General features: G+C 41.4%; 1 protein-coding gene across 1 annotated transcript; it reads right to left on the bottom strand.

Moving 5' to 3' along the window:
• Positions 1-104: 104 nt before the first annotated feature.
• Positions 105-19,109, bottom strand: LOC4335189 (uncharacterized). Its single transcript, XM_015779981.3, is given in 25 exon segments — positions 105-627; positions 748-824; positions 1,311-1,428; positions 1,516-1,644; positions 2,304-2,367; positions 2,445-2,550; positions 2,633-2,704; positions 3,172-3,252; positions 9,028-9,101; positions 9,230-12,678; positions 13,071-13,300; positions 13,399-13,494; positions 14,584-14,631; positions 14,710-14,784; positions 14,863-14,949; positions 15,033-15,127; positions 15,530-15,608; positions 15,723-15,929; positions 16,020-16,151; positions 17,732-17,822; positions 18,000-18,100; positions 18,198-18,248; positions 18,335-18,445; positions 18,522-18,743; positions 18,835-19,109. Coding segments are annotated over 25 exon segments (6,372 nt in total). The 5' UTR covers positions 19,018-19,109; the 3' UTR covers positions 105-233.
• Between the last annotated feature and the right edge of the window lie 3,154 nt (positions 19,110-22,263).

Genomic DNA, 22,263 nt, shown 5'->3' with positions numbered 1-22,263 from the left:
AGCGTTTAGCACGGGCATATTACTAGTAAAAAAAAGACACCGTTTATCGGTTCGACAAATATCCGTGAAGAAAACGAGCGATGAAAAAGAACACCGAAGCCACCGATCGAAATAGCCATTTTCATTAGCCGCTCCGCGTACACATACATAATAGAGAAAAGTACAGTACAGGGCAACCAGGAGATAATCGATACAGTTCGTTCGTACTGGCAGCCAATTTGACCACAACCTGCTCAAGAATGCTTCCTCTCCCATTTCCCTTCTCGACGCTCCCTGCGTTCTACTACAACCTGCCTTGAGGTTGAGGTTGAGGTTGAGGACGACGACTTGCTGCCCCGAGAAGGAGTATGCCTCGTGCCAGCTTCCAAAGCCGCCGCTGATTCTGGATCTCCGACGCTGCTGGCGTCACCACTTCCCTCAGCATTCTCCTCATAATAATTTCCTCCTGTGCTAGTACGCTCGTCACTCGTAGTACGCTCTCGAGGTTGCTGCAGTATTGTGGGAAGGTTGCCTGAAAATGATCTTGTCGCAGACCCACCGGCCTCCACCCCTCCTCCTCCACCTCGGCTCCTTCCTTCCTGCTGTCCCCTACCGTTATCCCTTTCACGGTATCTCTCCCTAGACCGGCTGCAAAAACACCCATCACATCACACACATGGCAAGGGTAACAAACATGTCAAGTGAAGTTTCATCAGAAGCAGTATGGTGAGACAATGAGGGAGGCAACCGCCTACCAGCATAACACACCTGTTAGTATTGGCTGAAAACTCCCGCCTTGATGACCGCCCCAACTCAACTTGATCCAATTCTCGTTGAAGCTCTCTCTACAAAAGCAATCAGTATATGACATGGCAAGAAATATCAAATTCATGCAAAATGTTGAGTATCGTCAAAACCTACGATACTTCACCCTAAATTACTAGCCACAAAGGATGTGGCGAAACATCAAATAAACATGCGCTATCAATATGAAGTGAACCCACCCACCACAACATAGGAACACATATACATATAGGGGTTAGTTCAGATTGATACCATTTCAAACCATACCAATTTTTTTTAAAGCTGCAAAATATGTGCATCCATTTAGTTTTTTTTACCAAGCTCTAGTAAATACATAAGAAATCCTACAAAAACTTGGCAATATTGCCAAATTGCCAAAGTATTGGCATCGCCAAAATTTGGTAAAGTTTATTTTTGCTACAATCTGAACAGGCCCATAGTCATATACTAAGCACAGAGTGCAAAGAGAAATACAAAGATTCTTGTTCATCTAAAAATATGTGCATAAGAGTAAACTATTCTGGCACCTGAGTTTGTTTTTCTCTTTCCATATCGAGGTTAAATTGCAGTTCCCTAGACTTAACGCGCTCAAGATCCAGTTGTCGCTGTCTTTCGATTTCACGTTCCATCTCATGAGCCCTTTCCCTATACAGATAACACAACAAAGAAATAGGGATAGGAACATTTATATTGTTTCTGACATGCTAAATGACAAAGGCAACAACTCTAAACCTGTCAAGTTCTTGCAAAAGCTCCATTTCCCTTGAACTAGTCTCCTCCAAGTATTTTTCACGAGTATGTCGGATAAGCAGCTTCTTTTGTCTGCGTGCTATAATTTCCTCCCTGAGTTTGGACCTTTCCCTATTGAAGAAGAACACAAACTATAAGTCTATAAATAAGACTAGCACTAAATTTGAAATTCTTCTAGAATTCAAATTGGTGAAAAAAAGGACATTTCACAAAGATAATAAAGAATTTTACAAGGAACTAGAGCTAAGGCAGTATTATATAGAAGCTTATCGAGCAATTCCAAAAAAAAAATCCAGAAAGCAAACATGTATTAGTAGAACTTTAGTTCACCTTAGCAGACAATCCGTGCCTCCTGGAGAAAATCACAGGTGTTATTTTTTTTTAGCTTTTTAGTGGTCTACAACATGTATAGTTATTTTTTTTAAAAAAAAATCCAAATGAAGTATAATATAGGAAAGTAATGTACTTTCTATTTTCATGAAAGTATACTCTATGGGACAAATTGAGCCTATTTACTCATTAGTAGGCTGGTTTCTTCTCTTATCAGTATTTTTAGACGTTGAACAATTGAACCAATATCCAACCACTTGAGACTCATCATACCCAAAAGGAACGATCAAAAGCCAGGCATGAGCGCATGACATGCTGACTGGGCAGGACCATATATTATTGCCCATAGGCCATAGCCCCCTAAAGGGCTTGGCAGGGCTGGTCTATTACCATGACAGAAAAATAGTTCAGTTGAAACAAATCAGGAGTTCAGGACTTACAAGGACCGTATATCTTCCTGAATTTGCTGGAGCTGCTTATTAACCTCATTACCATCCTTATAGTCTGGAAATAGAATAATATCATAACACATCAAAAGTACATCGTTAATGAAAGGATGCCTTAAAAGTCGTTAGTCTTACATGATGACATGTCCGGAATCATGGTGTCCTGGGGATGTACAATAAAGCTGTGACGTGCTTTCTCATTTTTAACAATCTCCAATTCGATCTCTGCTTCTTCAAGTTCCTTAATGTTATGATTAACCAAGTGTCAGTATAAGGTGTTCAAAACAAAGGCCCAAAAGGAAAGCCCTTGTTGCATTTCTAACCTGATATTCCTGATCAGATCTTGTTGAGAAGAACTCAAAGTATGATTCAACAGAACTCAAAGAGGACAGCACCTATAAAAGAGAGAATCATGAATCGAGATAGACCAGCACTGACAAGATCAGGAAATATAATTTACAGCATCTTCTGGTATAGAGATAATAACCTTTTGAACAAAGAAACTATAATACAAGCACACTGCAGTGGACCAGTTGTGCCTATTGATTGCATGACGAATAAAAAATCCACAACAATAATAGTTGTCATCAAGAATTATTCATTTGGGCAAAGTAATTGCACTGATCCTGTCATTATCAAATTCTAAAAATAGATGCTCATTTGGCTCAATTAGGAGAACTAGTTAGCTAATTTGCAAGTATTGTCATTTATGTTGTACAGTTTAACTGTGCAAGCACAGTCAGCAGTCAGCACTGACAACCTAGTTTGAGTTTTTGAACTATAAGCAGTGATGTTTGAAGGCAGAGGATCAAGCAAGAAAGAAGAAAGATAGCCAACAATAGAGTGCCCTAAAGAATATGACCTGAAGAATCGATTCACGGATGCCCTTAAAATCAGTTTCGACTGGTTTCGCAGTAGATTCCGTGAGAAGTTCTTTTACGACCTAAGGGAACAGGTATGCAATCAGTAATCAGTATTAGAGACATTGTTAGGATTCTCTCGCAATCTCTCGATCAGCTCACTCAAGAACAAGAATTATCGATACGATCAACGAGATCGCATCGCCTCCGCCGCCAACGCCGCCATTCGATTGATCTCCAAAGATACCTTTCTGTTCTTACAAGTTTTGTTTATATTCAACACACTCTCTCTCACTGGTTGCTGGGTCCCAGCCAGGCTGTCGACAGAGCCATAGCCAGCTATTACTTACAAGCCCATTCAGGCCCACTCAGACGAACATTAGACTTCTTAATTCTAGTAGCTCGCTTCAGCGGCCTAGTAATTGTGTTCTCCTGTGCTTCGTCAGACAACGGCAACTCCCTGGAAGCAGTATTGCTGCTGACAAACCCCACCCCTTGAAGACTGACTTGCCCCCAAGGCAGTGCAGAAGGGAAACGCTGCTTGAGCTCTTCTTCATCTTCCCAGGTGGCTTCCACTGCAGGCAAATTAGACCAGCAAACAAGAATTTGACGGACAACTTTGTTACCTTTCTTCTGTATCCTTGTATCCAAGATCTGAACAGGATACTGAATATGATCTGTAATGTTGGGCAATTGAGACTGAATGGAGTGCTTAAAGTTCTGAGTTCCTTTCAATTGCGAGACATGAAAAACCGGGTGAACCATGCTATCTGCTGGTAACTGCAATTTATAAGCCACCGATCCCACTTTGGACAAGATTTGATAAGGACCAAAATAACGGAAGGAGAGCTTGTGATTGGCTCTTTTTGCCACCGAAGATTGCACATAAGGCTGCAGTTTAAGAAAAACCCAATCCCCCACCTGAAAAGAGCGAAAACTGCGCTTTTTGTCAGCTTGTGTTTTCATAACTTGCTGTGCTCTGTTCAAATGCTGTCGAAGCAGTTGAGTCATCAAATGCCTTTCAGACAGCCAAGAATCCAAGTCAGAAATGACGCAGGCATCAGCTCGAATACCAAAGTGAGAAGGAGGATAACCATACAAGACTTCAAAAGGAGTCTTATTCAATGCCGAATGGTAAGAAGAGTTGTACCAAAATTCAGCAAGGTGTAACCAAAGAGACCACTTAGCTGGGGTGGCATGAACAAAACAACGCAGAAATATCTCCAAGCATTGGTTAACTCGCTCAGTTTGTCCATCGGATTGCGGGTGATAAGCTGAAGATAAATGCAATTTAGTGCCAGACCTCAGGAATAACTGCTCCCATAATGCACTAGTAAAAATCTTATCACGGTCAGAAATGATGATCTGTGGTAATCCATGAAGCTTATAAACATTCAGCATGAATACTTTAGCAACATCCAAGGCTGAGAAAGGATGAGATAAGGGCATAAAGTGTGCATACTTAGAGAACTTATCAACAACAACCAGAATGCAATCTTGGTGGTATGATTTAGGCAGACCTTCAATGAAATCCATTGATATTATCTGCCAGGCACCGTCAGGCACAGGAAGAGGTTGTAATAACCCAGGATATTTGGACCTGTCAGGCTTGGCTTGAAGGCAAACAGCACAAGAAGCTAATTGCTTTTGAACAGTGAGCTTCATATGTGGCCAAGAGAAAAGAGACTTGATCCTTTTGTAAGTTACTGGAAATCCAGAATGACCTCCTAAAGGGCTATCATGAAGGGCAGAAATGATCTGTTGTTGGATGTTGGAATTGTTACCGACCCACACCTTGCCTTTATGTTTAATAAGTCCTTTAGACAGAGAGTAGTGAGGATAAGAAGAGGGGTTAACAGCCAACCCAGTAAGTAAAGAAAGAGCCAATGGGTCCTGATCATAACCATGAAGGATATCTTGCAACCAGACTGGAGAACAAGTTGAGATTCCTAAAAATTCAGAGGTTTCCTCAGGAACATGTCGAGACAATGCATCAGCAGCAGCATTATGTTTACCCTTCCTGTAAACAATCTGAAATTGTAATCCCGAAAGCTTGGTAAATGCTTTCTGCTGCCAAGGGGTGTGGAGCCGCTGTTCAGTGAGGTGCATCAAGCTATGATGGTCTGTAATGATCAAGAATTCTTGAAACTGCAAATATGGCCGCCAATGATCAACTGCCATCATGATTGCTAAACATTCTTTCTCATAAGTGGAAAGACCTTGAGTTCTAGGACCAAGAGCCTTACTAACAAAAGCAACAGGGTGCTGATTTTGAGATAAAACAGCCCCTATGCCAATGTCACTAGCATCTGTTTCAATGGTGAAACCTTGCTGGAAGTTAGGGAGAGCCAATACTGGAGTTGAAGTAAGGGCATGTTTTAAAGCTTGAAAAGCTTGGTTCACTTCAGCTGACCAAACAAAAGGGGCATCCTTCTTGAGCAACTGTGTCAAGGGTTTGCTGAGAGTACCAAAATCTTTAACAAATTTCCTATAATATCCGGCCAACCCCAAAAAACCCCTGAGTTTCTTGAGTGTAGTAGGTACTGCCCAATCAACAATGCTTTGTATCTTAGAAGGATCAGTTGAGACTCCTTGACCACTGATAATATGCCCCAAATAAGAAATCTGAGTTTGAGCAAAGTCACACTTACTCAGTTTAACCTTCCACTGATGAGTGTCTAACAACTGCAGAACTTGTTTGAGGTGGTCTAGATGAGAATTCATATCAGGGCTATATATCAAAATATCATCAAAAAAGACCAGGGCACATTTCCTTAACAAGGGTCTCAAGGTATCATTCATAGCACCTTGAAACGTAGCAGGGGCTCCAGTGAGACCGAATGACATGACTTTATACTCATAGTGACCACTGTGTGTTTGAAAGGCAGTTTTAAATTCTTCACCCTCAGCCATTCTAATTTGGTGATATCCAGCTCGTAAATCCAATTTAGAAAAAATCTTAGCTCCAGCTAATTCATCCAGTAACTCATCAATTATTGGCATTGGGTAGGTTCCCTTCTTAGTAATGGCATTCAACTGTCTGTAATCGATACATACTCTCCAAGAGCCATCCTTCTTTTTAACCAATAGGGCAGGAGAAGAGAAGGGACTGGAACTATGTTGTATAATGCCATTCTGCAACATTTCTTTAACTTGTCTTTCGATTTCATCCTTTTGAGCTGGGGTATGACGATATGGACGAATGAACACTGCCTTGGATCCAGGAAGTAAGGAATCTTGTGATCACACAACCTCTTAGGTGGTAATTCAGTAGGTTCCTGAAAGACAGACTGAAACTCATCCAGTAGTGGCTGCACATGTGCAGGAATTGTAGTAATATGGGATGTATGGTTGCTGTCTAAGTGGATCAAGAACAAGGCACTGCCTGATTTCAGTAACCCAGTCAATTGATCAGGGGTGATAGGAAGACAGCTAGAAATATGGGACTGAATACCTTGCAATCTGACAGTAGATCCCTGAAACTGAAATTCTAACCACTTTTGAACCCAGTCCACTTTCATGGGACTAAATTGTTCTAACCAGTCCATACCCAAGATGACATCATAGGTGCCCAAAGACAGCAATCTGAAATTGCTCTTGAAATGAATGCCTTGAGTTAACCAATCACAGTTATTCACATACAGAGAACAATTGAGATGCCCACCATCAGCCACCTTAACTCTTGCAGGAGAAGCCATAGATTTAACTCCAGTTAGCTTCAATCCAAGCTGATGATCAACAAAAGAGTGGGTACTGCCAGAATCCACCAACATAAGCACCTCAATACCCTGTAACCAGCCCCTCAATCTAATAGAATGATTAGATTCAGTACCATTGATAGCCTGAATTGAAATAGCCATCAAACTATCATCAGACTGAACTATAAACTCTTCTGAACTGATGTCAGGGCCCTGCAAAACAGCCAATAGTTCTTGAACTACATGTAATTGAATGGAAGAAGCACACTTATGTTCTCGACCCCATTTCTCCCCGCAAGTGAAACATAATCCCTTCGACCTCCGATAAGCCTTCAGTGTAGCCAATCTATCCATTTCACGGTTTTGGGATCTACCATTGTCAGAAATTCGTCTTTCTTCAGCAAAGGAAGGAGAGCCCCCTTTAACAGTTGGAGGGGTAGGTAATGGCAATGCAACTCTCACAGAGTGCTTGGCAGAACCAGAGCCTTCACCTTTCTTGATGTCAATGCCCTTATCACCTTCAAGCGCCTCCTCCTGCAAAAATGCAAGAGTGCAAGCAGCATCCAGGTCGCCAGGACGTTGAAGAAGAATTGCAGACCGGATTTCATGTTTTAAGCCTTCCACAAACTTGGTGACAAAGTAAACAGGTTTGAAAGTGGGGTCATAAGCCATTAACTGGTGCATGATGGAATCGAATTTTTCCACATAATCAGCTACTGTGCCAGTTTGACAAATTTTAAACCATTGTCTGATAAGAGCCTGTTGTCTATCTTTGTTAAACCTAGTGCACACCCTATCACATAGCTCCTCCCAGGTCACCCCCTCTAATTGTGATCTAACAGCTTGCAACCAAAAAGCTGCATTCCCAGTGAAATTAAGAGTGGCAACCTTAACCCAGTTAATTGGATGGATTCCATAGAGATCAAAATAAGATTCACAGTTAACTTTCCACATGATTGGGTTATCTCCATCAAATTTTGGGCAAGTCATAGGAGCTACCCCACCAGTCAACCCAACAGATGTTCCAGATTGGAAAGAATTCATGGCAGAAGCATCAACTCGACAATGGAATGGAGAAAAATTTTGTGACGCAAGCGTACCATTGCCCGGGGGTGGCTTTGGGGTATTGAATACCCCATCAGCCTCCTCCCGTGTAGAATTTGCAGCGCCTTGGCCATTTAAGCCGGTAGAGTCAATTGCTCGAACACCTGCCGCTCCGGATGGCGACGAAGAGGAAGGAGTCGCCGAATTTGTTGGAGGTGGAGCAGAGAGTTTCGCTACTTGGGTTTGTAGCATATCCACAGTGGACTGAAGGACATCCACCTTCTTCTCCACCGCAGGGATCCACGATTCTACCGCCTCCTTGAAGACCCTCATCTCCAAACTCTGCTTCTTCTCACCCTCCTCTCGCTTGCGCTCTGTCTCCTCCATTTTCTTCAACAGAAGGTCAAGCTTAGCCTCATTCTCCATGATTTTGGCCGTCTGCTTCGTCACAAATCGTGGTTTCTCCAGGGTTTCAGATCAAGTGATCAACTCTTCCCGAATTCCACCAACTCAAGCAAGGCAAGGCTGGGTAGCCTTTTCGCGGATTCACTCAAGAGCGATCCAATCCTTGCCCAAGAATTTTACAGCGGAATCAAGGATTTCCGAGGATCACGAAGCTCTGATACCAAGTTGTTAGGATTCTCTCGCAATCTCTCGATCAGCTCACTCAAGAACAAGAATTATCGATACGATCAACGAGATCGCATCGCCTCCGCCGCCAACGCCGCCGTTCGATTGATCTCCAAAGATACCTTTCTGTTCTTACAAGTTTTGTTTATATTCAACACACTCTCTCTCACTGGTTGCTGGGTCCCAGCCAGGCTGTCGACAGAGCCATAGCCAGCTATTACTTACAAGCCCATTCAGGCCCACTCAGACGAACATTAGACTTCTTAATTCTAGTAGCTCGCTTCAGCGGCCTAGTAATTGTGTTCTCCTGTGCTTAGTCAGACAACGGCAACTCCCTGGAAGCAGTATTGCTGCTGACAGACATGTACAAAATTCTACTGAAGCTACTTCCCTTTGTCGTGCTATGGTATCAACTCAACCACAGAACTGATTTTTAAGATATTAAAATAACTTTTAGGTATGAGAGAGAGAGAGAGAGAGCACTACACTTTTAGCATCAGATTCACTTCTTAGTTGACACAGTGCTCGGCAGAGATCTTTCTCCATATCACCAAAGCATCCTAGTAAGACATAAAAAAGTTAGATGCATGGTTAATTGGTAGTTATTGATCTTGAAAGGATGTACAACATAATTTACATGTGTTTATGCAAAAAAGAAAGTGCAGATTGTTAAGGAGCATAAATTTACCAGGTATTGATGTTTGCATATTTTCCAGTTTTCTCCAAACACATTCAGGTATTAAAGCAATATCTTCAGGAGCAGAATAGAGACACGCCCTTGAAAGCAACAGCAAAGACATTCGTGTCAAATACCCCTGTTCTATTGCATAAGAAAATTGTTCCGCACCATTAAGGATGCTGTTACTGGATCCAAGAAAGGACTGTAGATGATTTCTATCAACAAATGGAATGTATTCAGTAAGCAAAGCCAATGCATGCTTCCTTAATAACATAGAAGAATCATAGAAAGCCAATGCTGCTACTCGGTCCCAGGTATGAGTAACCAAAAGGGATGTTACTGTTGAACCAGATGAGAGTGAATTTTGCTTATAAGTAGTATATTCATAATCAACTTTAGTTGTACTCATAATAATCCTCCCAAGTTGCTGCAATGCAACAGAGCGCTGTTCTGGTTCAGCATGACTCAACAATGTGCAGAAAAGATCAATCAATGAATTCTCACTGTTCTTAAGGCCTTCAATTCCATAAGAAACCAATATTGATAACCATTTCTCTGTCTGAAGCCTCCAAGATATCCTGGGTGCATGAGAGCAGAGGTGTTTCATTGCAGAAGACATGACATTAAGAACATTATCCCAAGCAAGAATATTTGGAAGCTTAATCATATAATCGAGCATAACTGATGCCACCTGCCAGCACTGCTTCTTCTGATTTACTAAAATGGTTTCTGCGAGACCTTGGAGAGCACTCTCCCAGTGTTTTTAGGAAAGATCAGTGGATATTTCAGTACCAACCTCTTGTTTGATGCTACTATAGATCATACCTCCTTCGGCAATAGACTTTAGGCATTTTGCATACAGCAAACATTTTGCAATCGATAAAGATAACCTAGAGGCCAACTGAAGGTGCCATTTCCAACTGCCCTCAATAGATGGTGCAAGGTTTGACACTAACCTCTCCAGGGCACCACAAAATTCTTTAATACAAACAGTATGTGGGGAATCAACTCCCTTAGAATTTTCACCATTCTCATGATATTCTGTGGACCTCCTCTGTACCTGTGCTACACTGGCCTGTGCTTTCTTGTTATCCATGGTGTCATCTGGACTTGCGGAGTTAGCAAACTCTGTAGACTGGTTTCTCTCAGAAAGGACATGCATACCAAATAATTCAATATTCTGAACTAGTATAGTTTCACAACCATCAATAAATGCCTGAAAGCCTTGTAGATAACTACACAACAATGATGATGGATCAGAACTGCCGAAGTCTACCCATACTAATAATGAGCCTAATATCTCAATCCTCCTCTTAAAGGACAGATCAGGAAATAGCGAACCCAGAATGAATATGAGAAAGGGCACCTGGTTCTTATTGCCAGGTGTATCCTCTGATTGTTTACCAAACTGTATTGTTTCAAATAACTCTTCAAAACAAAGTAACTCAAAATCACTGCATTCAGTAATATCACCTGATACATTTCCATTATCAGTACTCTTCCTTAAGAAGTGTGAGATCATTGGCTTCATTAGGCACAGCACAGAATCAAGGAAAGCTACATCAGTGTAAGAAGCTCTACAAAGTGACACAAGAATGTGCACCATCCGTGGCATTTCAGGAACAATAACTTCCAAGTGCTCAGCGACAATTGACTCAAGTAGGTAGAAAACAACAGCCTTTGCCTTAGCTGCAATGTTTCCTTTTAAACTATTAACTCCGTTTGCAAATGCAAGATGCTCCCTAATATTTCCAAGATAAGGCCACAGGCACATTTCTGAAAACCAACAAAGAACATCATGCACTGCACTTTTTGGGAGACATTTTAATTGTAACCCAACAGCTTCCAAAATGCTTTGGCCAAATGCATCAAACTTTTTGCTCATACTCGGAAAGAAGAAATGCAGTTCAGGAAGTAAAATCTGAAACAATCTCATGCTTGGTTGGTCTGACAGCAAAGGTTCCTTCTTAAGAAGCACATAGTTATTGCAACCAGATTGTTCAATTTTAGCAGACTTGGCCTTCTGAGTAGTAACACCACCCATCAAAGAAAGTTCATCGGTGAAAATTGACAGCAAAGATGTAAGCTGTGAGAAGTCAGAGGCAAGAAATAGCTGCTCATTTAAATATTCCTTGGCATAACGGGACACTGCCATCCATCCAAAAAATCGAGGTAGTGGACTAAAAGACCTGGAAAAATCTGATATCTTATGTATCCATGCTGATGGAGGAACCAGACTTTTAAAACGGAAACCATCTCTTTTAATGCTGACAAGTTCTCTAGTATTATCACTGCCAGACGAAGCAAGAACCAGCTTCTGGAGCAGTGCCCAACGTCTTCGTAGATAATGTAGTTTTATTCTATCCAATTTATTATTCCTTGCATTAACGGAATTGTAAAGACATACAAGTTTTCCATTGAGATCTTCGGCGGATTTCAATATGATATCGATCACATTCTCTGGTGGACAAAATAGATCAGTTGCTGAGTGCAACAAGAACAACAAGCTCTGGAGGAGAATTTCGTTAGGAGAGTGTCCTTTCTTTTCAAATTGTTTCATGATAAAGTGACAAAGCATAGCCTGGTTCTTTCTGACCAAAGTTACAGCATCAGCAAGGTGTCTAGCCTCTGGTGAAATTTCTATATATTGCTTGCCATCTTCAACATCATCTGGAAAAGGTTTCCCATCAGGTATCTTTCCCTGGTATTCAAAATCATATCTTGCAGCTTGCATGAGTAAATCCAGGACCGCTTTATCTCGTTTATTCTCCAAATTATAAATTTTCATGAGATCAATATCTTTAGCACGCAGATGTTTCGCCTCAGAGAAACAATTTCCTTGGATCAATTCTGCATGAATACGTTCAATTTCATCCAAAGACTCCGAATTAGAATGGAAATCCAAGAGAAAGAGTGGATTAACATAGCATTCAGCAGCTAACAGAAAAGCATCTATTCCAGCATTATGCCCCTCAACTGTAGGTTCTTGTTGTGTGCATAGATTCAGTGCTAAGCGCTGAAATTCTAGAGCTCTTAATTCACAGTCCTGATAGTTCACCAGCTGCAGATAATCAGCATGTGCATCATAGTAATCAGTAGCAAAAATATTATCTAACTGAAAAAGGCCAGCTGGTAATTTTCCATTACTTTTTGTGTCCTCTGGGAAGTTCTGGTCCAAATCTGTACTTATTTTCTCATGCTTTTTTTCTTCCAAAGTCTTTGTCAACTCAGATTGCTCTAATTCTTCTGGAGCAAATAAAGAATTGCACTGTTCAAGAATATCTGCCCTGGGAGTTGTTTCAGATGTATCACGCCCATCAGCATCTTCAGCACTGCAGGAGTGCGGTGGACAGTTTGGAACTATCAGAGATATTTGATCAATCTCAGGCATTGAACTTTTGCAGAGATCTATGTCAGGAGGGAGTGGCATATGCGGATCCAAGGTAGAGAGAATAACACTGCAAATCAAATCTAGATTTAGCATGTTTTTACCAGCATACAAAGTAGGTCTGAGCTAGAGAAATGCTTTAATGTTTAAGCCGTCAATCATATGTGCATGCTAAAGTCACACGGTTTACCAGGTTCTATGATACATCCCAAGTCCTCTTTGGTTCAAACTTGGGTGCATATCTTTCTTATTAGCTAAAGGCAAAACTAGTTCCTCCAAGGTATTCTTTTTTTCTGCAATGATGAAGTTCAATTGCATGCTTCCAATGGAGAATTTTGTGACCAGAGGAAGTCACAATTAAATAATGACAGTACTATTCTGGTTCTCATCAACCATGACAAGTTCAGATCAATCTTAATGGCAAATTTATGATAAGCATGTAAACATATAGAGTTCACCAACCTTGTGGCAACAGCACCACGACGCCATTCAAGTTCTAAAGAAGGGAGAACAGCAGGCCTCTTCACTGCTGTACGGATAATATTTAACGAAATATTGCAAGCGCTTGCTTGCTTCTCCAAATGCACAACAGACACATCACCAAATGCCATTGCATCTGTCATAACACTTACAGAAGGATCAATAAAAGGATCTAGCATCTCCAGAATGAAAAGTAACTTATGTTTGACGTCCTGAGAGTAGGTAAATTTACATAATACAAGTTAAGGAGTCTGTAAAACAAACCAATCACCAAGGAAAAGCTCACTTTCAGGAGGAAAAATGAATGTACTTTATATTCTGTGAGAACATCATCCATATGGCCAGATATGGCCAATGCAATATACTTCAGTGCTGCACGAGAACGAGTAAGAGATTGACCAACTCCCTGAAAAACATTAAAAGAAACAAAACCATTTGATCCCACATAAATTTGGGTAAATCATGACTTGAAGTAACAAAGCAAATCATCTATATTAACTTAGGATGGCAAAAAGGAAAGGCGCATAGTCATGGTAAAATACTCCTTTTGTAGTGAGAAAACATGACCAATATTGTCATACCACCTTCACACATCGTATATCTAAATGCCTTCAAGAGTCAACCCAAAATAAAAAATAAATAAATTGAAGAATTGATTTCTTTATTTATTAGTTATTGGTACAAAAGTGTCAATCCTATAGAAGTATGGTAAGATACAGAAGAGTAAATTATGTATGCTCTAATAACTTGGCAGATGGGTAGAATCTGGTGCAAGAATTTGAAAATGAGCCTCCAGGTGAAAAAGACTGGTCAGGTAGCGTGTTTTTATCATAGAGCATGCCACGCATGATTTTTTCCACATCAGCAGATAACATTGGTTGATACCTAGGAGGCCCATGTCAACGCTAGCACGTGTCAACTTCGGATTTGCAAAAATATTATCCGGACTTTTTCGATGTTTTCACATCGCTCACGTTTCTACCTGGGATATGTTATGCTCAAGATGCAGGGTCAGCATACTCGACGGACATGGTCCATTGCCATGCACTCTGCCATGATGATACAGACACTTCTGCATGTGCCATCTATCATCTATGCTGCTGTCCACTCCAGGATACACAGAAGATATGCACAATTGTGCATACGACAAGAAGGTGACTATCCACTAAAAAATCTTACTAGAAACACACAACAGGAATAGAATTGCTGAGCTTAGGGAAGAGCACTGCAGGTAGTTGATTGATCACTTGATTGATATTCCAATAGTAGAGTATGGTGGTGCATCCAGACCTGACTTCGCTGTGTACTTTTGTCCAAGAGGATCCAGATTACATACCACACATATCTTCAGCGACATGCAAAATAAAACTCAAGCCAGCCAAGTGTTCTTATAATGCGTGGGCAACTTACTCAATATAGAAATATGCCAGATTACATGCATCAAAGGTTAACATAAATTATGCCATGCTAAGGTTTTTTTTTAACTTGTACATACCTGGATAATACCCAGGAGATCCTCCAGAAGTTCAATGGCAAGGTCTACCTGTTTAAAGAGTATACAAGGTTGTGAAAAAGATATGGATTGTAGAAATAAGTGTGGGGAAAAATCATAAAAAGAAACCTTTGCTGTGATCATGGGTACCCATGGTGATAATGGTCCCCTGCATAAGTCAAGCAAAACACAGGCTGCTTTTGCCTAACAATGAAAATAAGAGACATCACTAATTTTCAGAAGAAATGGGATATTTTTGTAGGAGAGAGTTATGTAACAAACATGTGATGACAGGTAGGATGAAAGATAACCAGCACAGGCTCTGAGAAGAGGATGAAGAACTGATGATGACATTGACATTGTAGCAATCTGCAGAAACAGTTAACTTGAGGAATATTAAGTGATGTCCGTGATGCATGACAAAGCTAATAAAATAGTGCCAATTCAGGTACCTGAGAGAGAGCTTTATGAACATTTGGATGATTCCATTGGCTAAGACAACCATCAATCTGTTCAGTAGAACCAGGGCTAAGTGGAGGACGAAGTGCTACAGGAACACGAGAGAGAAAAAGCATACTATCAGTGACACCAGTCAACAAAGCCATCTGTGTTGTACGCTTATGCAACTGCAGGAATTCCCCTTCTCTAACTCAACGAATGGGTGAAGTTAGGCAGTTAATTACAATCATCCCAAAGCCTTAGGCCCATGCCAACGGAGAGGCCAAAGGATAAATCCCAGAAAATTCACAAAAACAAAGGTGTCATTATGTTACACCAGTTGGCAGAGGCCTGTCATCACTTGGTATATATAGGATAAGATATGAATGAGCATGGGGGAATATGTACATTATTTGGTAACAAATGTTCTATCTATTCACATTTTTTTTGGCCATTTGGATCAAAAAGTAAAAAATATAAAGCACAAGTGTATATATGTTCCACTTAATACCTGGAAGCAGAGCTTGAACAAGTGGTAAGACAGACCACATGTCTGAACCTTTCTCAGCAAGCTTGCAACATAACAGAGGCTACAATTGAAACCAAAAAGGTTATAAAGGTGTTCTAGAAAAAAAAAAACAGAAAGTAAATGCAGAGGAACTGAAAATATATACAAAGATACAACTTCAGAGTTCAGACAGAACCTGTGATGAAGCTGCATATAGTATATGAAGAATGCCTTCTTCAACAGCAGCAATATCCAAAATGTTCAGAATAGAGGCATCAAAGCGATTCTCCGATAAGCTAAATTCATCTCCAAACAAACTAGAGTAGTCTGTACAAAGTACTTGGTCAGAAGCATCATCTAACAATGGATCGGGCTCCAGAAGTTCTTGCAGGACCTTTGATGCCTAATTTCAAAATAAATACATGTCATGAAAACCCTCTGAGGGGAAGAGTTTGTAATCAATAAGAAAGGAAAAGGACATCAAAGAACCTACTTTCAGGCAAACAATTCCAAGGGCTCTGTCTCTGTGTGCTTTCCTTAAGAGCAGTACGGCTGTTTCAGATCGAAATGCCAGAAAACAAGCAGGCTGAACAGAAGATGGACTCCGTGATCTCCTAGGTTGTGCCTGGAGGGAATCAAAGAATTCAGAAACTGAAAGGAGCAATTAAGATAAATGCCCATATGAAAAACGCATAAATCCTAAATACTCCCTCGGTTTCATATTATATGTCACTTCGGTTTTGTCAAGTCAAACCTCTTCAAGTTTGACCAAGTTTATAGGTAAGTGTACTAACATCTAAAGCACCAAATTAGTTTCATTAAATTCACCATTAAATATATTTTTGTAGTATATTTATTTTGTGGAAATGTTGCTATATTTTCTTATAAGCTTGGTCACAAAAGAGGTTTGATTTAGGACAAACCCAAAATGATTTATAATATGAAATGGAGGAAGTAGGTGATAACTACTCCCTCTGTCCCAAGATACATAACCAAAAGTTGTTATATTTTGGGATGGAGGTAGTAATAATTTACTACTCCCTCCATTCCATAATATAAGGCGCAACTACTTTTTCGAGATGTTTCATAATATAAGGAATGAATGCATGCTATTAACTAGCACTTCTTTCCCACTAAATTATTATTTTTTAAATCCTCCATACTCAAGATCTTTAATTCTGTTGGGTGCATGCATGATATTTACTAGATAAATACCCCGCCGTCTTTCTGTGGGAAATTAAGTTGTATAATATGTACAAATAAGCCACAATATATTTTATAACCAAAACAAAATGACCTCCTAAAAATGGTTCCAATATAGTGCAAGGTGAACATATTTTATGTAATTGATACTTATGAATTTTGAGCCTAAAAATTGAGATTGCATGGTTTTATGAGAGAAGAAAGAAGAGACTATGTGTACCATAGATCTATCATCCAAAGGCTAGAAATAATTGTGATGTGGCTTCATGAGAGAAGAGAGAAATAGCATTAACTACACTTAGTGGGGATGAACTATAAGTATATAGGATTAGGATGATCCAAACTATGATGTGATAATATCTTGGTTTTTGGGTTAAGGGTGGTTGAGCCTTATATTTTGGAATGTAGGGAATAATTTATAATATTGACCAACCATCCCAAATTGTCTTATTGGTTTACATGATGGTTTTTATGGAATACAGAAAGCTCCAGTAAAATATAAGAAAATGTGGATGATTTACATGATACTACTTTTGGTTTCAAAAAAGAAACAACTTGTGTTTCTTAGTTTTCATTAAGTCAAATCTTACATAGATATTGCAGCCTACAGAGTAATAGTCATGAAGGACTTTTTGTCTATTGGATCCAACCATAAAACCTATCTAATTTTATTATGTCACTGTGGGATGCATCCTGCCATTAGCTTCTGTTCCTATAGTTCAAGGTAAGGTCTAAAGGAGCCAGGTGTCTATACCCTTAGTTAGCACTATGAATTCCCGTAGTCTCTCGAGAAAACAATGTGCTGAAGATTAAGGTTAGGTCTTACAGACACTTCACACAAATGAAAATTGTGTGTTACTAAAGCAGCAAGTGCAACAGCACCATTTAATCAAAGCTTTCACTCTTTCAGCATATATCAGCTATAACATTTCACATTATCATAGTGCAATGCAGAAACTAGAAAGGCGGTAGAAGTACATTGGAAAGAAAAAAACTACATGCCTCAAAGTTTGAAGAAACCGTTGGAGTAGAAGCCAAACTACTTTTCAGAGCATCTGAATCAGCAGAGCTAATTAATGATTTAGTAAAATCCCTGTAAAATAAGAAGGTGTTTCAGATAGCAGTGCTTGCATGTAGGTGTGCGCACACATGTCTGTACAGCAACCTGCACAAACACATAATCTGTCCGAAAAATAATCTAGGACAGCACAGAGCTTAGTATAAAAAAAATAATTGATATGCAGTTGAATGTTGAACAAGGAACTGGCACCTTTCATTTGTAAGTTGGAGGATTGGATAAAATGGCCCAGCAAGCAGAGCCAAAAAGTGTACACTGCTGTCTGGAGTGTCTGTGACACTAGCGAGGTCAGCCTGCACTCAGATAGACAGCGGCGATTAAAGGGAAACAACAAAGGCACAACATACCATACATGGACATGGGGAGATGCATGCTAGTCGGAAAGCTTACCTCAATCTGGGGCAGAAATGGTGGTAGCCTGCTTGCAATGTCTTTGAGTAACTAATATCAAAAAAATTGCATGATTAGAAGAAACTTATATGTTGCCAAGACACAGACAGAAGTAAGAAGAAGAAGAAGAAACAAACCTGGAGGTGGATATTTTGAGAGGATTGTTTGTGTGCAGTGATATGTGGCAATAGGTAGTTGACTAGAGGCTGGAGGTCAGGTTCCAGTCCAGGTATAGGGATTCCAATGAGCTGAAGAAGAAGAGTGACTTATTACTCGGAATATATCCGGAGGAAGAGTAAAAGTTATACTAGTAGTTACTCCTACCTGGATGAAGAAGATGGCGATAGGGTTGCCGCGCATACAAGAGATGCGGACGTAGCGGCAAGGGGTGTGGTTGGCAGGATAGAGTATGTCGCGCTTGGGAGCCTCGCAGCGCGGGCGAACCTTGACGAAGGTATCTGGCTTGTTGTAGCGCAGGCCGGCAGTGATCTCCCACTCGAGGACGGACTTGTTGTAGATGCGGATGTGGGAGAGGAGGCACGGCTCCTGCAGCAGCAAATTCAGCAATTCATTCAGGGCTAGAGAAGGAGACTCCTAGTTAGAGAGGGGGAAGAAACAACAAGTCGCTAGTACGCACGCTGAGCTCGAGCAGGATCCACTCCTTGGTGTTGGTGGCGGTGGACCAGTGGGAGCGCAGGTCTGGCTACAGCACATTGGCCGCCTTCTGCGCCGCCGGCTCGCACGAAGACGCCTTCACCCGGAAACCCAGCACCCCGACACCATCTCCCCACTCCGACGATGCCTCCCTCTCCGGTTCCATCGCGCAGCGCAGCCCAGCCGGCCTCCTCCTGCGGCTGCCCACACAGAGGTAGAGGTAGAGAGGAGGAGGAGGAAGGGGAGAGTCCGAGTCCTAGTCCTAGTCCGAGGAGGAGGAGGGTTGAAGACGACGACGGCCCACACAGATAAGAGTCGAGTCGATATCGGATGGGCCTTGGGCCTTACTTCCTACACTACGGGCCCCTTTGAATCGTAGGATTGAAAAAACGGAGGAATAGGAAAAACACAGGATTTTGGTAGGAATGCAAGTGTAAAAACAGAGGATTGCAAAACACAGGAAAAATATAGGAATGACCGTTTGATTAGACCACAGGAAAAATGCAGGAATTAGATGAGAGAGATAGACTCTGGGAAAGTTTTCCAAGAGGTTAGAGTGGATGTTAAATTTCCTACGTTTTTGCTCTAGAATTGTAGGAATAGAAAAGTTTCCTACATTTTTCCTTTTCTCATTCCTACGAATCAAAGGCATGAATAGTGTAGGATTTCAATTCCTTTGTTTTTCCTCCATTTTCCCTCCAATTCAAAGGGGGCCTACATTTTTTAGCCCACACCACACATTTCGCCCCGCCGCAGACGGCAGACCACACCTTACAACTTCTTCTTCAGTTGCCTTCCTTTTGGATCCTCTCCTCTCCTCCTCTCCCGCAGGCGCAAGGTGTTTGATGAAACGCCTCCATGCATGCATGTACACGAGCTGTGTGTCTACATCTCTGTCTCCTTTAATTTCAATCTCACCAACCTGGTTGTTAACTGTGAGTCTGAAATTCTGCAGGAAGCAGTTTGTTCATTCAAAAATAGGTTCAAGAATTAGATACTGTAGTTTCATCTATCTAGATCTGGACTAGATATATACACCCTGTCACACTGAAGCCGGCCTGATCGAACTCACTGGTTTGTGTGCCTTCACACTGCAATCCTAAAGGGTCTTCGCCATTCACACTCCTGCACACTGCTCTTCGTATGGTGCATATATATTATCTGCTGACTCGATCCATTGTCGCGTGCCTATCTCTAAGTGTGGTACTTTCTCTAACCTGCAAATATATTGCATTCTAGCTAGCCTTTCTGCCTGAAAATATATATTGTATTAACTGATTCAAGTACTGATTGCATTGACTGCACCTTTTTGGGATAGTTTAACAGTGTAGCATGGACTTGATTGGGGTTATATTAGGTGCATGTGTGTGTATACACCAATACACCATGGTATCGTACATACCATGGTCGCATTCGTACGGTGTCTCCTGTGGACTTTGTTGAGTACCCACCTTGCTTACAGATGGACCTATAAGTTCCATAGCTTGCATTGACTGCACCTTTCTTGACTTACAAGCACAAAGGCTCATTTTTTTAAGACATCATCCCTAGATTAAATTAAAACTTTACATGAAGCTTGAAAACATAGCCAACGTGCTTCTGTTTTTTTTTTACTTTTATTTTCGCTCCCAATTCATTGATTTTGTCAAAAGCAGATTAATTCATCTCTTGGTGAATCCTTTCAAAAAAATTCATCTCTTGGTGAACAAAGAATCATTATATACCATTTCCATTATCTAAAAAACCAAAGAATTATCAAGTTTAATTACTGAACTGATATAGAGTTCTAGACTTCTTTTGAGACAGCTGTGCTTTTCAAATTGCAGATCATGTACTCTAATCCACACACAAAATAATCTGTTAGCTCTTTTTTTTTTGAACGAAAAACAGTACTATAGTGCCTTTTCATTGAATAGAGCAGGAGAAAATACAACCCCTAGGGGCAAAAGAAAAAAAAATCTGGAGCCTGCAGCTATACACTATACAAAGTGCGGGATTAACTCGCGCAGCCGCTTTACCCCCGCTAAAGCCCAAAGGTTAGCTTATTCTTTGATTCTCGACATGAGGAAACTTGTTGCCACCTCTTTGTGGTCAAAGATTCGCCGATTTCTCTCTTTCCATATTTCTCATACAACTAGCATTATGAGTGATCGGAGCCCTTTTTTCGGAGCATTTGGCATGTTTGCAAGGTTCTCCCACCACTGTTGCACTGACAGTGCCTCCTCCCATTGAGCCGGCTCAATCTGCTGGTAGCCGACCCGTCCAGCAACGAGGCCCTATATCCTTTTAGTGTATCTACAAGTGGCAATGAGATGCAGCGCCGTCTCAGCCTCGCAGTGGCAGAGGACAAACACCCATTGTTTTGCCATCCCCTTGTCGCAAGTCGATCTGAAGTCCATACTCTATTTTGAATGATGAGCCAAGCATGAAATTTGCATTTCCCCGGCGCCCAGGCTTTCCAGATTAAGGAGTTGAAACTTGTGCTCGGTGTTCCTTGACATTGCGCATGGTAGGCCGAGGAGGTCGTGTAGCGTCCGCTACTTGTGAATTTCCAAGTAATTTGGTCCGGTTCTCCAATGCCTAAGTGGACATTCCGGACCGCTTCCCACAGGGCAACCAGTTGTCAACTAGTTCTACTATAATAGGCGAGTGTGATTCTAGAGCCAGGTCCTGAACCCAGGCGTCCTCCTCCTTTCCATTTCGAAGAGACCTCCCTCTGTTTTTAGAGATCGCATAGACCAGTGGCATGAGGTCTTTGGGTCTTTGTCCCTCGATCCAGGCGGAATCCCATAAGCGCGTCATGTTCCCATCTCCAATTGTTATCTTTGTTGAGGCGGCGAAAAGACTCCTGTCAATTTCATCGCAGGGCGTTTCCAGTCCCACCCAAGGCTTGGTCGGATCCTTCCACTCGTGCCATAACCATCGCAGCCTCAAGACCCTCGTGAATTTCTCTAGATCTAGGACTCCCAATCCTCCCTGACTGGTTGGCAAGCACGTCTTTTTCCAATTGACTTTACATTTTCCTCCGGTGATATCTCCCGTTCCGGCCTAGAGAAAGCGACGGCGCTGCTTGTCTATTTGCTCAAGGGATTCCTTCGTGGTTTTCAAGGCAGTCAGGAGATAGATAGGTTGTGCCGTAAGCATAGATTTGACAAGCGTGGTTCTTCTAGCTGCTGCCATGTTCTTCCCTGTCCAGTTTGTTATCCTTCCTGAGATTTTGTCAAAGATAGGTTGCAAATCCGCCTTTCGTAATCTACCCAGTACCAAGGGGAGGCCCAAGTACTTTATGGGGAAGTTTGCTCTTATCGCCGGAACGCCCTCAAGAACCTCCGTCAACTCAATGGTGTCACATCTGATGGCCGCCACTTGGGATTTTTGAAGGTTGGTGACGAGTCCTATGGCAATGCCAAAG

This window comes from Oryza sativa, chromosome 4, assembly GCF_034140825.1.
Source record: "Oryza sativa Japonica Group chromosome 4, ASM3414082v1".
Classification (NCBI taxonomy): domain Eukaryota; kingdom Viridiplantae; phylum Streptophyta; class Magnoliopsida; order Poales; family Poaceae; genus Oryza; species Oryza sativa.
Note: the sequence above shows the minus strand (reverse complement) of the source record. Positions and strands in the feature narration are given on the sequence as shown.